Source organism: Myotis daubentonii, chromosome 1 (genome assembly GCF_963259705.1).
Source record: "Myotis daubentonii chromosome 1, mMyoDau2.1, whole genome shotgun sequence".
Taxonomy (NCBI): domain Eukaryota; kingdom Metazoa; phylum Chordata; class Mammalia; order Chiroptera; family Vespertilionidae; genus Myotis; species Myotis daubentonii.
The window spans coordinates 175,236,724-175,256,328 of NC_081840.1; the positions used below are offsets into that span (position 1 = coordinate 175,236,724).

Here is a 19,605-nt window from a genome sequence, read left to right on the forward strand (position 1 = left end):
TGGAGGAATAGGGCTCCTTTAAATAGACAAAGAAGTTTATCTGTTGTCCCTGCTGTCCCTCCCTCTCAGACGCGATCCCAGCTAGTGCATAGCTTCTGGCTGACAGCCGTGTCAGCAAAGACAAACGCCGTGCCACCAGACCAGGCAGTTCTGAGGAAACAGAATCTATGACCACTGCCAAGAGTCATGTGTAAATAGTGTGGAGCTACTCCAGCTGAAATTACACATTGTCCTTGGAAATTACAAACAAGGGGTAAATTATGTTCAGCACAAAAAGGGGCTCCCACAGAACCATTGTTTACCCCTGAAAATGTGTTTTGCCTTCGAAGCTGTTGCTGCTATGCAAACGGGCATCAAAAGTAGGCTTTGAAAGAAGTGTTTGAATGACCTGCCTGCATACAGACACATTCCAGATGTTTCTTTTCTAGGACAATTTGTTTATCACACAGACCTAGAAAATGCTCAAAATACCTTCTCATAGCTCTATCTATTAGAAATCTTGTGTCATTTCCCCCTGCTGCTGAGTTCTCCAGAAGTCAGTGGGTTGATTCTGTGTGGTTACAAATTCCATGCAGATATCCAGAGGGTACGTTGTTTAAAATATAGATGTGAGCCTAAGGATGAAACAACTTCATTTTCAAGAAACTTCTGAAAGAAAAGAAGCTGCTGTGTTCTTGTGCATCTCTTCCATTTTGAGGAGGGGAAATTGGAGAGGAAGGGAGCAGAGAGGAGGAGCAGTCCTCCACTAACAAGCCTAAAATCTCCTCCAGCCTTGGCTTACGTGATGCCCCTGCCAGCAACTTACCAACCTGGCTGTCATTCTTTCTCCTTTTCCCTCTTACAAATAGCTTCTTTGGAAATCTTAAAACATATTATCCTTCTTCTTAGTTGGTAATAAGAAGCAGGAGAGCAAACCAAATCTAAAATAAATTCTGTACTCCCAGCCTTTCTTTATATTGCACAATCAGTACTGCAGGACCTGCTAATGGAATAAAGATTAGTCCATCCAAATAGAATCTGAGTCTTATACTAGTACTTACACCTGATCTGACATCTGAGTGTCCACAGCATGTCTTTAATAAAGACTCATGGAGACTACCTGCCTAAGATACCAGACACTTTGTATTATTACCACTGCATGCTATTGCTACTAGCCATAGTAATTTTTCACTTAGGTAACTCCTTAAAATTTATAACATATTTTAATATACATGGCCTTATCTTTTTAATGTATTTTTTTATTGTTGGTAGTATTACATATATCTCCCATTTTCCCCTTCTTGCCCCCATCTTCCCAGCCCCTATCCCTCCCTCAGGTCTTCACTACCCTATTGCCCGTGTCTATGGGCTATGCATATCTATAATAATAAAAACATAATATGCTAATTAGACCGGACAGCCGAACAACCTTCCGGACGTCATTCCGGACATCCTTCCAGACAAAGGTGCGGTGGAGGGGGCTGAGGCAGAGGCAGTTAGGGTTGATCAGGCAGGCAGGTGAGTGGTTAGGGATGATCAGGCAGGCAGGTGAGTGGTTAGGGGCAATATGACAGGCAGGCAGAGGCAGTTAGGGGTGATCAGGCAGGCAGGCAGGCCAGCAGTTAGGAGCCAGTGGTCCTGGATTGCAAGGGGGATGTCCGACTGCCGGGGGATCAGGCCTAAACCAGCAGTCGGACATCCCCCAAGCGGTCCCGGATTGCGAGAGGGTGCAGGCCGGGCTGAGGGACTCTCCCTCACCCCCATCCTGTACACGAATTTTGTGCACCGGGCCTCTAGTAAGTATGTAAGCTCTTTGGTTTATCTCTTCTCATCCTCTCAACCTCACTTCGAGGTATGTCAGTCTGTTCCATGCCTCCCTGCTTCGGGTCTTATTTGTTGGTCAATTCATTTTGTTCATTAGATTCCACACATAAGTGAGATCATGTGATATTTTTCTTTCTCAGTTTGGCTTATTTCACCTAGTGTAATATTTTCTAAGTCCATTCATGCTGTCTCAAAGGATAAGAGATCCCTTTTTTTTACAGCTGCATGGTATTCCATAGAATAAATGTCCTACAGCTTTTTTTATCCATTCATCTACTGATGGGCACTTGACCTTATCCTGATATTTCTGCTTACTTCACCTTGAGAGATGACAGGTTAAAGAGGAACAAAGCTACAGATAGATAGTAAATAGGTGAGTCAAGACTTGAAGGGAGGTGTCTTATCTCAACTTCTCCAACCAGGCTTCTGATCTCTGATCTGTTTTTGTTATTGTTGTTGATTCTCACCCAATGATATTTTTTCCATTGATTTTTAGAGAGTGGAAGGTAGAGAGGGAGGGAGGGAGAGAGAGAGAGAGAGAGAGAGAGAGAGAGAGAGAGAGAGAGAGAAACACTGATGTGAAAGAGACACATTCATTGGCTGCCTCCTGCATGCACTTCTACTGGGGCCAGGGATAAAACTTGCAGCCCAGGTACATGGCCTTGACCAGGAATTGAACCTAAATCCTTCAGTGCATGTGCCAGTGCTCTAACCACTGTGCACACTGGCCAGAGCATGCCTCTGATCTTGCTAGAAATAGACAGAGCCATCCATCTAGTGGAAATAATATGCCTTAGCTACTCTTCCCTACTAGACTTGGTGTTCTGTTCCACAGTTTTTTAATTAGTTGACATTAAATTATTTTTATTAAAGGATTTCTTGATGGATTTAGGCTGATAATGTTAAGGAAGTAAACTAATATTGAATAAAAGGTTTACAGCTGCCAAAACCGGTTTGGCTCAGTGGATAGATCGTCGGCCTGCGGACTGAGGGGTCCCAGGTTCGATTCCGGTCAAGGGCATGTACCTGGGCTGCGGGCATATCCCCAGTGGGAGATGTGCAGGAGGCGGCTGATCGATGTTTCTCTCCCATCGAAGTTTCTAACTCTCTAGCTCTCTCCCTTCCTCTCTGTAAAAAAATCAATAAAATATATTTAAAAAAAAAAAAAGGTTTACAGCCTTTCTGCTAATTATCAGTGAGTAATTAACTTAAGCAAATGTACAATGCTATACCCTATGGTTAACTTAATTTAACCTCAACTTTCTGCTATACAAACAATATTTTTCAAAATTATAAAGTACAATTGTTTTGTAAAAGTTTGAAAAACACAGAAAGTAATTGCAAAATTCAAAATTTATGATTATTGAAAATTACTTTTCACCCAGTCTCTGCATGTATAACTTTTTCTTAAACATGATTGGGATTCTGTTTTCACTTAAGATTATATTCTGGACATTTGTTTGTATCCTTATAAATTCTAGAGAATATCTTTTAATTTATTTTTGAAATGAAGTCTATTGCTATTAATAATCAACACTAATAAAAGAGAAAAATGGTAATTGGTGTACGACGATACCCTTTTCATTGGCTAATCAGGGCTATATGCAAATTAACTGCCAACTATGATTGGCAGTTAACTGCCAACAAGATGGAGGCTAATTTGCATATGTAGGCACAATGCAGGGAGGCGAAAGGGAAAGCAGGAAGAAGCCCCCTTCCACTGACAGTGATCGGAAACCCAGGGGGGAGCTAAGAGCTGGGGGGCAGGGCAAAGGCGGCCCTGGGGCCGCCTTTGCCCTGCCCCCCAGCCATGATCGGAGAATCAGGCGCCTTTTCCCCCCTGGCCAGTGATAGCAGGAAGTAGGGGTGGAGCCAGCGATGGGAGCTGGGCACGGTCGAAGCTGGCAGTCCCGGGAGCTAGGGGTCCCTTGCCTGGGCCTAAAGCAGAGCCCACGATCGCGGGGCCGCTGCAGCTGCGGGTCCCCACTGCCCGAGCCGGACGCCTCAGCCAGAGGCGTTAGGCCTGGGCAGGGGCGGAGCCTGCAACCGCGGGGAACTGGGGGTCCCCTGCCCAGGCCTGACACCTCTGCCGGAGGCCTCAGGCCTGGTCAAGGGGCTGATCCGGTGATTGGTGATCGGATGGTGATGAGGGTCAACTCCTCTGGCCGAGGCATCAGGCCTGGGCGGGGGGCTGAGCCGGGGATTGGGGGGATATGATGGTCCCCTTGCCCAGGCCTGAAGCCTGGGTCAGAGGCGTCAGATTTGGGCGGGAGGTGGAGCAAGCGATCAGAGGGAGATGGGGGTCCCCTTGCCCAGGCCTGAAGCCTGGGTCAGAGGCGTCAGGCTTGGGCGGGGGGTGGAGCAAGCGATCAGAGGGAGATGCGGGTCCCCTGCCCAGGCATGATTCCTGGGCCAGAGGCCTCAGGCCTGGGCGGGGGCCAGAGCCAGTGATCGGGGGGAGATGGGGGTCCCCTGTCCAAGCCTGACACCTCTGGCGGAGGCATCAGGCCTGGGCAAGGGGCCGATCAGGTGATCGGAGGGTGATGGGGGTCTACACCTCTGGCTGAGGCATCAGGCCTGGGCAAGGGGCAGAGCCAGCAATCGGAGGGGTCTGGGGGTCCCCTGCCCAGGCCTGATGCCTGGGCTGGGGGCAGAACCAGTGATGGGGGGAAATGAGGGTCCCCTGCCCAGGCCTGACACCTCTGTCAGAGGCGTCAGGCCTGGGAAGGGGCCGATCCTGTGATTGGAGGGTGATGGGGGTCAACGCCTGAGGGCTCCCAGTATGTGAGAGGGGGCAGGCTGGGCTGAGGGACACTCCCCCCCCCACACACACACACACACCCAGTGCACGAATTTCGTGCACCGGGCCCCTAGTCCTATATAATAAAAGCCCAGAGACTGAATGGCGGAATAACCAGAACGACCAGTCAACCAGTCGCTATGATGCACACTGACCACCAGAGGGCAGATGCTCATCGCAAGAGCTGCCCCCTAGTGGTCAGTGTGCTCCCACAGTGGGAGCAGCCACTCAGACTGGGGGTCCACAGCCACTCGTCTGACCGGGATGAGAGGCACTTCCACAGCAGGCCAATCCCCACATTCCATTCCCCCCACCCTCCCTCCCAGTGCATGAATCCCGTGTACCAGGCCTCTAGTGATGACAATAACAGACTAACTAAAAATTTTAAACGTTAACATCTATACATGAATAACACAAACCAATTTTTTTAATTTTCAGACAAATGCAAGGTTCCTATCTGACCATTCCCAACCAACTGCTGAGTCCTTGAGTTCCATCCAACAGGCTGAACTGTTAGTAACACCTGGCGACACTACAGTGCCCATTTTAGGGGTTGAAGATGCAGAAGATGAAGAGGAAACTATAGTATCTGTAGAAGAGCAGCCCGACAATAAGGTAAGTCACATAGTTATGCTAAGATAATTTCCAAATTCTCCAAAGGTTTCCATTTCAAAGCATGGCTAAAGGGATTATTTCATTCTCATCTCAGTTTAATTTTTTATATCATATCAATTGCCTCCGATCACTAGAAGAATTGTGAGAATTAATGAGTTTTACTCCTTCAATTGAGGTGCTATATAATTGTTTCATTTCACAAAATTCAAATTCAGGTAAAACTTGTAGCTATAGAATATGAAGAACATTATAAATGTAAGTTTACATGTCATTATATTAACAAAGAATAATAAATATTAAATGTTGGCTTTATGAATTGTAAATGTGAGGTATATAATAAATTATCATTTGTTTCAAAATAAACATTTTTCTTTTAAGGCTGAAAAATCTTCAGTACAAAAGTTAAAGGAGAAAAATCATGACCAGTCAGCAGATCAGAGATTACAGGATCAAGAGGAAAGTGAAAGTGACTTAAGTGAGAATTTAGAGGACGCACTCGCTGGAGGTACATTGGACCTAAAAGAAGATACGAGTGAGCCTCAAAAGGAAAAACTCCCAGAGAATATTGATTTCCTTGCTCCTGATGTTAGTCCCACTGTAGATTCTAACCAACAAGAAAGCATCACAAACACAGAGGAAAACCAAGAGCAGCTTATAACTGATTCACATCATCATTTAAACAGGAGCAGCAAACATGGTGAAGACCTGGGTGATGAAGAAAACCAAGAGCAGGATCCAAACATTCCAAATGGAGACGAGGAAGGGATGAGACTAGAGCCAAGCGAAGTTGGTACCCACAATGATAACCAAGAAAGGGAGGGAGAACTTCCCCAGGAGCATTCTAACAGCAAGCAGGAAGAAGACACTACCCGATCTGATGATATTTTGGAAGAGTCCAGTCAACCAACTCAAGTAAGCAAAATGCAGAAAGATGAATTTGAGGAGGGTCCTCAAGAACAAGAAGAGGATAACTCCAGTGAAGAAATGGAAGAGGAAACTGCATCAAAAATCAAGAAGCACAATGAAGATACTGAATGGCAGAGCCAAGAGGGAAAAGCTGGCCTTGAAGTTATCAGCGACCCTGAGGAGATGGAGAAAAAGGCTGTTTCTGAGTCTTTACTCGCAGAGCCTGCTGCTGGTGGTGGTGATGATGGCCCCAGGCACAGTGCACGTGACGACTACTTCCTCCCAAGCGAGGCCTTCCAGGAGGCTGAAAGGGCTACTTCCGATAGCTATCACATCACAAATGAGGAGCAAAGAGAAAGAGCTCCTGAGAATGAGAATGAAGATGCCAGTGAACCTGGAGAATCCCAAGGGGTGAGATTATTTACAGTGATGCTTGCCTGGTAAAGCAGTTAGCTTTATCAAGAAGCAGCCATGACCTTTCTCTGTGCTTTCCCAGTCTCCCATGCTTACCTCTATCAGTACATTACTAAATATATTGCAGTTCCTTATTTTCTTCTGCATCTCCATTATTAGGCTGAAAATGACTATTTTATTTTGGTTCCCCTAGAAGCAGACCTTGAATCTTAGTGCAGTTTGTGTGTGTGTGTTGGTGGGGGAGGGGGGAGAGGGGGGGTGGGAAGGGGGAGGGGTTGTTGTTTTTGTTTTGTCTTGTTTTGTTTTGTTGTTTTTTAGAAGTTCAGGGAACAAAGAGGAGTGGAGAAGTGACACAGGAAAGGAAAGGAAGCTAATCAAAGGAACCTGGTTTATACAGGCTTAGAGGGGTGTTAATTCCCTACAACTTGCAGTCTGTTCTTTGAGCAGGCTAAATAGAATTCCATAGTTTTGAAGCCACAAAGACACAGATGCTGGCTGTTGGAAGTCCCTGGAGCTAACTAGAATGGTAAACTCTGACAGATGTGAGGGGTGGGAGACACTGACAACTGCTGCTCCAATGCCTTGAGGGCAGGTAGGTGTCAGGTCCTATCAAGTTGGATTACCAACTTCTGGCCAAATGCCTCTAACATAACAGGAGATCCAGCCATGTCTGTTGATTTGGTTATAAAGATGAAGAACAAAGACTTCAGCTACAAACCTCATGAAGCAAACAGGCACAAAATGATAATGGGGAGACAGCAGAGTGAGAGTCGGGTAGGGGGAAGCGTATTGTTATTTGGTTGTTTAATCATTTTGGAGCTTTTGTGCAAAACCTTGGCAGCCACCCACCAGGAAGACTTGACAGCTTTTGGTGGGCAAGGTCAACAGCCTCGATTTCTGAGAACTCTGCTGCCATTCTAAGAGAGGAATTTTCTTACACTTTAGAGACTGTAAGGAACCTTTACCAGCAGCTTCACAGAGATTACTGAGGTAACATGTCTTACCCACAGATTGCACGATGATATTATATTTCTACTGTTTTTTCCCAATCCCACGGGGAGGTTCCAACTTTGCTCCGATGTTAGTTAGTTCCAACTTTTATTGCGTAATCCCCAGAGATAGAGCCTGAATCCAGTGCAGGAAGACGGAAATAGCTCCTGTTCTCAAAGGATTGCTGTCTATTTCCACAGTTATGAATGGTGTCTCTTTTTGAGATCTGACATGATTTGGATATGAAAAGCTCAGTGAATGTATGCACATCAGAAATATAAAATAGGTAACAGCTTTCCAATAGACTTAACCTTCTCCTCTTGTTATTATAAAGGCCAAAAAAGCAGAGAGCTCACTGAATGAAGATGAAAGTTCAACTGAAGGCAACATTAGGGTATACGATGTTGGTGAGTATGGGCTGTTTGTGACTATATCAAGGAAGAGATGGAATATATTGGGCTACCCCTATCCCTTTATTTCACAGAATTCTCCTCTCCCCAGTTCTCCCTAAGGAAATGATCTCATAAATTATAGACATTCTCTCTCTCTTTTTAAAAATTTATTTGAGAGAGAGAGCTGAAGAGAGAGAGAAACATCAATATGTTGTTCCACTTATTTATGCATTCATTGGTTGCTTCTTGTATGCACATATCAGGGATCTAACCCGAAACCTTGGCATATCAGGCAGGCGATGCTCTAACCAACCGAGCTACCTGGTCAGGGCCTGTTGTAGACATTCTCTTGCCCACATTTCATATACAGTAGTCTACCCCATTCGCAGTTTTGCTTTCCAGTTTCAGCTATCTGCAGTCAACATCAGTCCAAAAATATCAAATTTTTCCAATGATGAACATCATCTGCTCCTGACATCCAACCATCAATATCATCATGATGATCCAGGCTCTCCCAAAACCAATGATCTCCCCCCCGGCTGGCATATCGCCAGAAGGTCAATAGTAGCTTAAAGCTACTTCACGATGCTTAGTTTATAAATTATACTTTACCATAGTTATGTATGTATAGGAAAAAAACATAGTATAAAGTGTTTAGTACTATCCATGGTTTCAGGCATCCACTGAGTGTCTTGGAAAGTATTCCCTGCAGATGAGGGGGACTACTATATAGCTATGAGTATGTGTGTTTACCAAATGGAAGTCCTGCTGCAATATTACTGAATTTAGAATTCATTTTATCTAAATCCTTTTGCTTCTGAGAGAAATTAATTCTACCTTCTTGATTCTTAAATCCATAACTTACTAGGAAATTTAGACCCCATATTTAATGAAAACCTAATTCCCAATCACAAATATTTTTAATTTCAACACAGCAAAATTCTCATGGCTTATTTAACTTCTAAACAAATTGCACTATAGACTTCTGACTATGACTATTGCAGGCGGGCCAAGAGAGCTGTTTGTTTTTCCTAAATTTTCTAAATTTTTATACACTTGGAGCCAAAGTGTATAGAAAAATCTAGACTATTGTGTAACATAATCTATGCCAGAGGACCTGACTTGAAAATTGACATTAAAATGGTTTCTGAAGTTTTCCCAAATTTTCTCTTAATAATGAAAGTGGAGCTAGTTATCTGGATGAATTTGAATTTATATATTCAATTTAGCTTACCCTGTCCAAACTTTTATCTTAGATTCTTGCATGAACTTCCAGTGTAAAAGAGGACACATGTGCAAGGCTGACCAACAGGGAAAACCTCACTGTGTTTGCCAAGATCCAATGACTTGTCCACCTACAAAACTCCTTGACCAGGTAAGTATTCTACAAACTGGTCTCTAAGGCACACCAACTAGTGATTTAAATGAAAGAAGCTATTGAAATTTTTTTGTAAAAAAAAAAAAAAAAAAAAAAGGTAAAAGCCCAGGTTATCATCTAATATTTGAATTAATATTAAATAGGAACAAATGGCAGCCAAATCAAAGAATTTCAACTGTGCCCTAGAAAGGTAATAATGGCACTGATCTATAGAAATCATTTTAAAATTCACTCTATCTTTGGAACATCTTCAGTTTCATTCTACTGAGCTTATCTGAAGTTCAATAGTCATCACCCTTGGTATAATTTAGTTAATTTTTTTGTGCCCAATGGGAGAGTTATCATTTTAATAGCCTCGCCTACCTGACCACCTGCCGGGCACAGTGCAGTGAGCTTTAAGGAGCTGAGCGTTTTCCCAATGAGCATTCAGAGACATGGGTTTTTTCTCATGCTTGTCTTTCCTAGGTTTGTGGCACTGACAACCAGACCTATGCTAGCTCCTGCCATCTGTTCGCTACTAAGTGCAGACTGGAGGGGACCAAAAAGGGGCACCAACTGCAGCTGGATTATTTCGGAGCCTGCAAATGTAAGAGTCCGTCACTACCACCAGCCACCATTGCTCAGAGGGTTGGGTGAATCTGTGCATATCTGAACAGCATACTTACATGTGCTCATACGTATGCTAACAGGAGAAAGCTACTATAGTCCTGAACCCAGGCTGCACATTAAAACCAACCTGGGAGACTTAAAAAAAAAAGAAGAAGAAGAAGAAGAAAAAGCAGAATGCCCAGGCTTTAAGCATGAGAGATTTCAATTTTATTGAACTGGGTTGGAACCTTGGCTTTTTTTTTCTTTTCTTTTCTTTTTTTTTAAAGTAACCTAGACAATTCTAAGAAGTGGCTGGGGTTAGAACCACTATACAATGTTATCCACTTAATAATTGAGATGAATCATTGGAATTTTGCTAAATTATTTGTCCTTTTCCCTAGTCAAGTTAAGCCTCTGCCAAGAACTTTTATGACAACATATTCTTCCAGAAGTTTTTTGTATTTTTTTTTTAATCGTCTTCCTTTCCCAGGATATTCTCAATTGTCTTTGGATCTCCTCACCGCTAAGTGATTCTCCACATCAGCAGTGCTCACTAATATTTCCGGTTCTCCTCTCCTAGTCCCAGGAAAGGACTAAATGTCTCAGGCCCCTTGCTTTTAGATGTACCCATATCGGTTGCTTTGTCCAAGGAAATTTGAGCAAAAATCACCCGTGTGCGTTCTGGGCAGCAGCATTTCAGAACCGCTGTGTGGTTCTCCCCGCTCCCTTTTCCCTGTGTTGAGAGTTGGCGTCTCCATCACGCTGAGGCCCAGAGAGACTGCCATGAGCAGAGAGCCCTCCTGCCAACTTGTGCCGGGCTTGCAGTGGTCTCAAGAAAGAAAGCGTCGATGCAATGTTGACTATATAGTTAATACCGCTGTCTGATATATTTGAAACTTGCTAAGAGAGTAAATCTTGAAAGTTCTCATCACAAGTAAAAAAAAAAAAATTGTAACTATGTGAGGTCATGATGGATATTAAACTAAACTTACTGTGGAATCATCTCACAATATGTGATGCATGACAAGTCGTTCCTCTGCACACCTTAAATGTGTGCAGTGTTGTATGTCAATTATATCTCAGCAGAACTGAAAAAAAAATGTTGGTTCCTTTAAGCCACTGAGATTTCAAAGTATCGCATGGTGACCACAGTAAGAACTAAGTTCTAGCTTTTTCTCTTTTCCCCTGATAACAGCCGTGTCCTCCACCTCTAAGTCCCAGCTCTCCGGTTCTGGAGATGCGGTTCTCAGCCCTGGCTGCACATCTAAGCTAGCGTTGGAGCCTGTGAAACATCCTGATGCCAGGCTCCACCCCAGAGCAATCAAATCAGAATTTCTTTGAGTGGAAGCTGGCATCTGATAGGTTTCTTCAACACCCAGGGCAGTGCTGCTGTGCCGCCAGGGTTAAGGGCCATGTTGTGGTGGTTGGGCCAGGAGGGTGTTGTCAGTCGCCACGCTTCCTGTTCTGAGGACTTGCCATAGGACAGGAGTAAGACCCAAAGGTTAACATCGATTTGCTTTCTGCTTGAAACAGCTATTCCTACTTGTACGGACTTTGAAGTGACTCAGTTCCCTCTAAGAATGAGAGACTGGCTCAAGAATATCCTCATGCAACTTTATGAGCCTAACCCTGAACATGCTGGATATTTAAATGAGAAGCAGAGAAATAAAGTAAGTTATGCACAGGTCAGCTCCCTACGTGTCTGCCCAGAAGACCTGAGGAAAAAAGGTGTCAGGGCATAGGTGGGGAGGGGGTTACCTCCCTAAGCGTATAGCAAAAGCCCACTTTGCCTCCCCAGTCTGTTTGGCACATATGGAATAGTAGCGGTGACCATTCATGCCACAAGGTATGGGACATGCTAAACCACCCCATTCCGATGCAAAGGGCAGTAGCCTGAGGGAGAGCTGTCTAACTCATACCTAGAGCAACCTCTGTTTAAGCAAGCTGAACCTCAATTCAGCATTTATATATTCATGCCCAGACATATTATTTAAACCTAAATGTCTTTTTGCCCTCATAGGCCAGACATAGATTTATGGTATAAGAGAATTCATTACTCACAATGTCAGTAATATATTAATATTAAAATGTGCAGAATATTGATTCCAGAAGGTCCCAGAAAAAATTTATTCCAGTAGCTGGAATTGATTTATGTGCTGGAGATACAGCACATAAACAAAACAAAGATATCTGCCTTCATGAGCTTACATTCTAGGCAAAAAGACCGACTCTTAACAAATAAGTGTATATGTGCATGTGTATTTAAACATATGATTTGTGCATGCATATGTATATATTTGCATATGCAAATATGAACATACATGCAAATGTATAAAATATGCAGGTGAGATGGAATGTGCTATGAAGAAAAAATAAAACAAGAAGATGGGTGTGCCTAAACTGTGTCAAAGCTGTTTATAGGTTGTAAGAGGAGGACTAAGAGTTGGCCATTGATCTGACATGTGATGATCATAGTTGGCCTTGACAAGAGCTGTTAATGCAGAATGGAGAGGAGAAAAGCTTTAGTGGACAGGGTTCAAAATAGAATAAGAGGAAGGATACAGAAGCAGCAAGTATAAACAATATTTTCAAGAGATTTTGCTGCAAAGGAAAACAGTGAAATAGGGTGGAAGCTGGAGGGGGATGTAAGTTTAAGAGTTCCAGCTCCCAGTGGGAGATGGTGGAGGATCTCCTGTGTTTCTGGAAATAAGCTAGTGAAGAAGGAAAGGTGCCCAATTGCCATAGGTTATCCTGAGTAGATGAGGAGGGGTGGGGAGGGGTGGGCTCTGGGCACCAGTGAGGGGAGGGCTTAGATTAGGAGCACAGGAAGTTCATGCACACTGATCAGGAGGGAAGCTGGTAGATGTGGTCATGGGAATGGTTAGAAGTTCTGTTCTGATTGCTTCCAATTACTCAGTGAAATAACGAGTAACACCACAAGCTAGGAGTTTTGCACACATTTCCCCAAAATAATTTCTATCCTCTCTCCTTAATACCTCATCACAGAGAGCCATGAGAGCATTAGAAACAAAACAGAATTTTCAGGTAGGGTGGACAAACAGTATCGCACTAGGGCCACACTGAACCTGAGCAGGCAGTGGATGGCAATACCCTGAGGATTAAGAATGGAGTATGCCAACGGGGGAAGAGTGGGCTTTTCGCTCACTAATCAACAATTTTGCCTAAATCAGTTAAAATCTTCTCATAGTTTTAAGGAATGCAATAAACATTATTTAGTTAAAAGAAAAAAATCAAAAAGGACAAATTTCTTCTGAAAACTTAAGTTGTTTTACTGTTGGCTGTTATTCTATGTAGAAAAAAGAAAGGCTGTTGTTGATTAGAAGGCATTTCATTTGGTCTCATACAATGGCCTGGGCTTGTTTTCCTCCGTCATGGTATTACATTGCTCTTCAAGTAAGCTTTAGCAAGGGATAATTTGATGACATTTCTCTGATGATCTTTCTCCCTTCCTAATTCCAGGTCAAGAAAATTTACCTGGATGAAAAGAGACTCTTGGCTGGGGACCATTCCATTGACCTTCTCTTAAGGGACTTTAAGAAAAACTACCACATGTATGTGTATCCTGTACACTGGCAGTTCAGTGAACTTGACCAACATCCTATGGACAGGTAAGAACTCTTTACCTTCCCATGACCAGGTCACTTTCCTGTTATAATGTCTAGTTATCTCGACAAAGAGAATTCTAACAGATTTAGGGGATTTCCCGGTTCTAGTCTAGAAGACTGAAATGTCAAATAAAGGTGGTTTGGTGTTTAAACACAAAGCTGCTTTGAAAATAATAGAGTCTGGCCACACCCCAGCTCCCAAGTTCACACGTTTCCCACTGAGACTCTTCTAATTCTCTCACTCTTGATCCTAAAGTCCCAAGATAACCTGATTGGCCCAACTTGGGTCAAGTGCTACATCTGGAACAATCAGGTAGGGCCAGTTTGCAGAAACATGATCTCTGGGGTGCACCCCTTCAAATTTGAATGGCGGGAGGGCAGTTTTCAATGAAAAGGGAAACCTTAAGAACTGACACCCCAAAAGCTGTCTATCTTACCCAAAGATAGTTTATTTCATTTGCAACTTTTCATGAGCGTACTATTCATTTGGCATAGCCAGCCATCGTGTGGAAGAAAGACGCCCTTGGGGATGCTAAGAGTTAACTTTCCCAGACAAGCTGCTCAGCTAACAGGCTGCCATGAATTCCCTTGCAGAGCCTTGACACATTCGGAGCTTGCTCCTTTGCGAGCGTCTCTGGTGCCCATGGAGCACTGCATCACTCGCTTCTTTGACGAGTGTGACCCCAACAAGGATAAGCACATCACCCTGAAGGAGTGGGGCCACTGCTTTGGAATTAAAGAAGGTAAATTCATCATCATTCTCTACCAGTGGTCCTCAACCTTCCTCATGCCGCGACCCTTTAATACAGTTCCTCATGTTGTGGCGACCCCCAGCCATAAAATTATTTTCGTTGTTACTTCATGACTGGAATTTTGCTACTGTCATGAATCGTCATGTAAATATCTGATAGGCAGGATGTATTTTCAGGGGTCGCGACCCACAGGTTGAGAACCGCTGTAACCTAAGCCCTGTAGCCCTCATAGAGACGGCCTGCTGTGTGTTCCAGTCGAAACCTAGAAACTGCAAGGTGGCAGCATCCCAGGCAGGACTCCTTCAGGGAAAGTACTCTCATGGCAAGGTTATCTTTGACTCCCTTTATGATGCTCAAAGAGTAGCAAGTGTGAATATTTAGAGGCTAACTGCATGGAAGTCTCAGCAGTTGGTTAAGCCTAATAAAATGATGTGAACCCAGAGAGTTGTGGCAAATCTCAGAAGGCTGCCCTTCTGAGAAAAGGATTTGATATCCTTCCTTAACCTGGGTATTGCATATATAATTGATTTCAGAGAGGAAGGGAGAGGGAGAGGGAGAGAGAGAGAGAGAGAAACATCAATGATGAGAGACAAGCACTGATCAGCTGCCTCCTGCACATCCCACTCTGGGGATCAAGCCCACAACCCAGGCAGGTACCCTAGGAATCAAACCGTGACCTCCTGGTTCATATGCTGATGCTCAGTCACTGAGCTACACCAGCCAGGCTGGACCAAACTTTTACAAAATCACATGTGAAGAGTGAAACAGCCAGCCTGCTTCTGCCGATGGGAGAATCCAAAGAATCTCAGAATTCGTTACCAGCACACCAACAAGAGCTGGGTCTTACATCACAAGTTGTATCCCAATAGTATTCCTTTAACCCAAAAGTGACCCATTACTTCATCTTCAGTGACAAAAATAAAAAATTAAATTAAGAGTGTTTTTCTTTACTCCCACAGTGGAGGAATTTAAATTTAGACATTTGTTTTGCTAGGTTATGTCTTAATCTACTTGCTTTTCTTTTCCTAAGTTAGAGTTGATTTTGATGAGCAAGCATGTTTTCAATGATCAAAATTTGAAAGATTTTTTGTTGTTGTTGTTGTTGTTAATCTTCACCTGAGGATATTTTTCCATTGATTTTTTAGAGAGAGGGAGAGACAGAGTGAAACATTGATGTGAGAGAAACACATCGATGGGTTGCCTCCTGCACGTGCCCCAACCAGGGCCCAGGCCGGGGAGGATCCTACAACCGAGGTTCGTGCCCTTGACTGGAATCGAACCCTGGACCCTTCGGTCTGCAGGCCAAGGCTCTATCCACTGAGCAAAACTGGCTAGGGCTGAAAGATGTTTTTAAAAATAGGAAATCAAAACTGCTTACAATGTAAATGAACAGTGAAGATCAAATCCTTAAGGCTGAGGTTTTATACATACATTCATGACATACATGTAGAATAACATATGACCAAGCAGTAAATTAAGTTCCTCAAAGGTAAGAAGTTCCCCAAAAGAGGTAACTTGTGTGAACTTCACTTTTAAAGTAGTCTTTATGCACATGTATAATGCCTTGAAATTAGAAAGAGCTGAGAATATGATGAATTAATTATCTATATATAAAAAAGCCCAGCGACCCTTACAGCGAAAGGACCAGAACAACTGGTAGCTATGACGCACACTGACCACCAGGGGGTAGATGCTCAACACAGGAGCTGCCCCCTGGTGGTCAGTGCACTCCCACAGCGGGAGCACCACTCAGCCAGAAGCCTGACTCATGTCTGGCGAGTGCAGCCGCGCTAAGGAGCAGTGAGCCAAGTAGTAAGGAGCGAGCAGGCAGGCAGTTAGGAGTGAGGGGTCCTGGATTGTGAGAGGATTCAGGCCGGGCTGAGGAACCCCCCTCCCCATGCACAAATTTCCTGCATCAGGCCTCTAGTTAGCCTGGCCAGAGTGGCTTAACTAGTTGACATCGTCCTGTACCCTGAAAGGTTGCAGGTTCGATTCCCGGTTGGGGCACGTGTGAAAGGCAGCCAACTGATGTTTCTCTTGTTTCTCTCTCACATTGAGATGTGTGTGTGTGTGTGTGTGTGTGTGTGTGTGTGTGTGTGTGTGTCCCCCTGCCACCCACCATTCTGGAGAGGGAATAACGTGGCTGGGGCAGGACGTACTTGTGTATGCCCTTTGAGATGGCACTTGATTTTAAAGGAGGAAGCAAAAGACGAATATGAACAGAGACCGTTTATTTAAGGAAACTGTGGCCACTGTTCAGCACGTAGGCTCCCTCAGGCTTTGGGCTGGGCGGTTGTCTGGGAGGAGCAGGAAGAGCTTAAAGTCCAGTGACTGCAAAGCTCCTAATGGTCTTGTTTGTTCAGTGTGGTTTGGCTGTGATTACGTTATTATGAAGAAGGGAAAGAATTATCACACAGTAAGCCAATAAAGCAGATACGAAACATTCAGTCAGAACCAGTAAACAAGTTACTGCTTTGGGATACAGATAGGGAAAGCAAAAACAGGTATGTCTCAGTTTATAAGTATATCCTTCCTTCCCTCTGGGCTGAGAAATCAACAGAAGGACAAGATAATTTTAGCCAGACTTTTCCTGAATTTTAATGGCCTTTGATGTGAACTAAATGTGCTCAAATATTCCAGCTCTGTCATTAACTGGCTTTGTGAATTAGGGTATGCCACTCATCCCCCGCAGGTCTCACTTTCCTTCTATGTCCAAAAAGGGCTTCATTTAAGAGGTGGTGAGTCTTACTTATTTACTGCCCAGGACATAACATGTGTATGTATCCTTATTGACATATCCACACTAATCTTCAGGAAAGCCTTCCTAGTGGGACTAATAGGGTAAACAAGTTGGATCATGCAGGTCCTACTAAACCAGTTAAAGACATCACCCTAGGAGTCCTGGAGGATCACCAACGTGTTTTAAACGGGGAGTGATTTCATTGGGTTTATATTTAAGGAAGATTCTTTTGGTTGCATTGTGGAGAAGCCAAAAAACAGTTGAGAAGATGATGTGGTAGATTTAGGCAAGAGTTGATGAGAGCTTGAACTAGGGCAGTTACATTAGGGAAACAAAAAATAAACACATTCAAGTTATATATTAGAAACCTATTCAAGATATATTCAAGGATATAAACAAACTAGAAGCCCAGTATACAAATTCATGCACCAGTGGAGTCCTTTGGCCTGGCCTGTGGGATTGGGCCAAAATTGGCTCTCCAACATCCCCCAAGGGGTCCCGGATTGCAAGAGGGCACAGGCCAGGCTGAGGGACCCACCGGTGCACGATCGGGGCTGGGAGGGACACAGGAGATTGGCCAGCGGGAAGGGACAGTGGGAAGGTTCCAAGGCATGTCCAACCCCGTCTCACTCAGTCCCGATTGGCCGGACCCCAGCAGCAAGCTAACCTCCTGGTTGGAGCGTCTGCCCCCTGGTGGTCAGTGCACATCATAGCAACTGGTCGACCAGTTGACTGTCTGCCCCCTGGTGGTCAGTGCATGTCATAGTGAGCAGTTGAGCTGCCTTTGCATATCATTAGCATATTATGCTTTGATTGGTTGAACGGCCTACCGGACAACTAGACACTTAGCATATTAGGCTTTTATTATATAGGATATAAATTAGTTTATAAGTAATGAAACTATTATCCCAATTTTACAAATGAAGCCAGTGCTCCAAAGAAATATACCAAACTCATAATTTTTCCCACTCTTGGAGTGAGAGGAAGATTTATATTGGGCAGGAGAATTACCTGGTGCCCCAGACAGGGTAGTAGCTTAGTCTGCAACAATTACTAAGGGAGGGCCATACTGGTAAGGGGAGTCTTATAGCCCCCTGAGGATGCTGTCTTCTTCTGTAGGTGCAGCAACAAGTTCTTTTCCAATTACTCGATTGGAAATTTGATTTGTCACTGGACCTCCACTTATTTCCATTATATCTTAACAACCCTTACAGATTAGTATACTTGCCATTACTTGGCTGGGCCTCCCTGCAACATCCTCTATCAGTGGTTCTCAACCCTCCATCAGAACTACCTGCAGAGCTTTCTAAATGTACACGCCACTGGCCCACCCTTGGGGGTTCTGATTCAGGAAGCCAGGCATGAAGCCTGAAATTATATATTTTTTTAAGCTTCACAGGTGACCAATGCCCTCCCCAGGATGAGAACCATCATGCTGCCTGTTCTAATCCTTCAGCTCCAATGTTGTTTGTTTCTAGTACTACTCTGGCTGCTTCCTAAAACTGAGCTTTGTTTTGTTTTCACTTTTTTACAGAAGACATAGATGAAAACCTCCTGTTTTGAATTAAGATCTGAAAGAACTCAAACTTCCCAGCATCCTCCTCTACGCTGACCACTTCTGAAATCCATGCAGCTGTGATACGTGTAGATTTATATTTAGCAGAATGTTTGCATGTCTGAGAAGACAATGAGTAATTGCTTGATAACTGTATATGCACCAGCCATTTAACATTGATGTTGGAAATAAGACTTTAACATTAAGTGAAGTTGATATGAGCAAAATGCTGTATGCTGTTTGTAAACAGTTTAACTCATCACACTGTATCAATTTATGAGATACGTCCTTTTGTCTGTAATACCATGTGCATGTCGAGAAAATGCAACAATGCCCTTTTGTTGTGAATGTGTATTATTTTCCATGTATTACTACCCTAATAAAAATCCATAGAAATCCAAGTACTTGTTCAAGTTTTTTTTCCAGTCATTTATTTAAAGAACTATATGTGAAAGATCAGCCCAGGGCTCAGGCTTCATCTCAAATTATAATTGTGCTTCCTAGACCCGTAATATTACTTAAAAAAATACAAGTGTGAACGTGGTTGGGAGCGATGTTTCCTATGGGAAACTAATGTTCAGTTGTTAAATGGTAGTTGCTCATGAATGTCCTTTGTCATAATGTAAGCTTAAACAGGGAACAAGTGAATTCAAGTGTTCTTTATCGATTCAGTTGAAAATGTAGACGATTTTGCACTGCTTGATACAACTAACTTTAGCTTTTATGCAGGTGTCCATGTGTTTTTGGGGAGAGAGGGTGGCCCTGTAAAAATTCTACACATTTCATGTCCTCAAAATAGTGTAAAGATAACACGAACAGTGGAGATTCCTGAATTGCTTTGATGCCCAATAGAGTCAGAGGTAAACATCACTACTGTAAATTGAAGCAAGAACATTTATCTTAAGAGAAAGTGTGTTCTCATTTGAGCTCATTTTTGGTAACTATTATTACAGTAAAAGCTAGATTGCAAAAATATAAAAGCCACCATAATAGAGTCTGTAGGATCTGAAAGACCTTGTCTCCCTTACTCTACTTTAAATATTTGA

General features: G+C 43.5%; 1 protein-coding gene across 2 annotated transcripts in view; it reads left to right on the forward strand.

Annotated features, from left to right (window-relative positions):
* SPARCL1 (SPARC like 1) overlaps positions 1–18,960 on the forward strand; it is a 59,638-nt gene extending 40,678 nt beyond the window's left edge. For both annotated transcript variants that reach the window (XM_059665839.1, XM_059665848.1), the window contains exons 3-11: positions 5,042–5,218; positions 5,597–6,535; positions 7,863–7,935; positions 9,177–9,295; positions 9,764–9,884; positions 11,420–11,556; positions 13,367–13,515; positions 14,107–14,255; positions 18,539–18,960. In XM_059665839.1, coding sequence (XP_059521822.1) covers positions 5,042–5,218; positions 5,597–6,535; positions 7,863–7,935; positions 9,177–9,295; positions 9,764–9,884; positions 11,420–11,556; positions 13,367–13,515; positions 14,107–14,255; positions 18,539–18,567 — 1,893 coding nt within the window. In that variant the 3' untranslated portion in view covers positions 18,568–18,960. The remainder of the gene's footprint in view (positions 1–5,041; positions 5,219–5,596; positions 6,536–7,862; positions 7,936–9,176; positions 9,296–9,763; positions 9,885–11,419; positions 11,557–13,366; positions 13,516–14,106; positions 14,256–18,538) is intronic.
* The last annotated feature ends 645 nt before the right edge of the window (positions 18,961–19,605 follow it).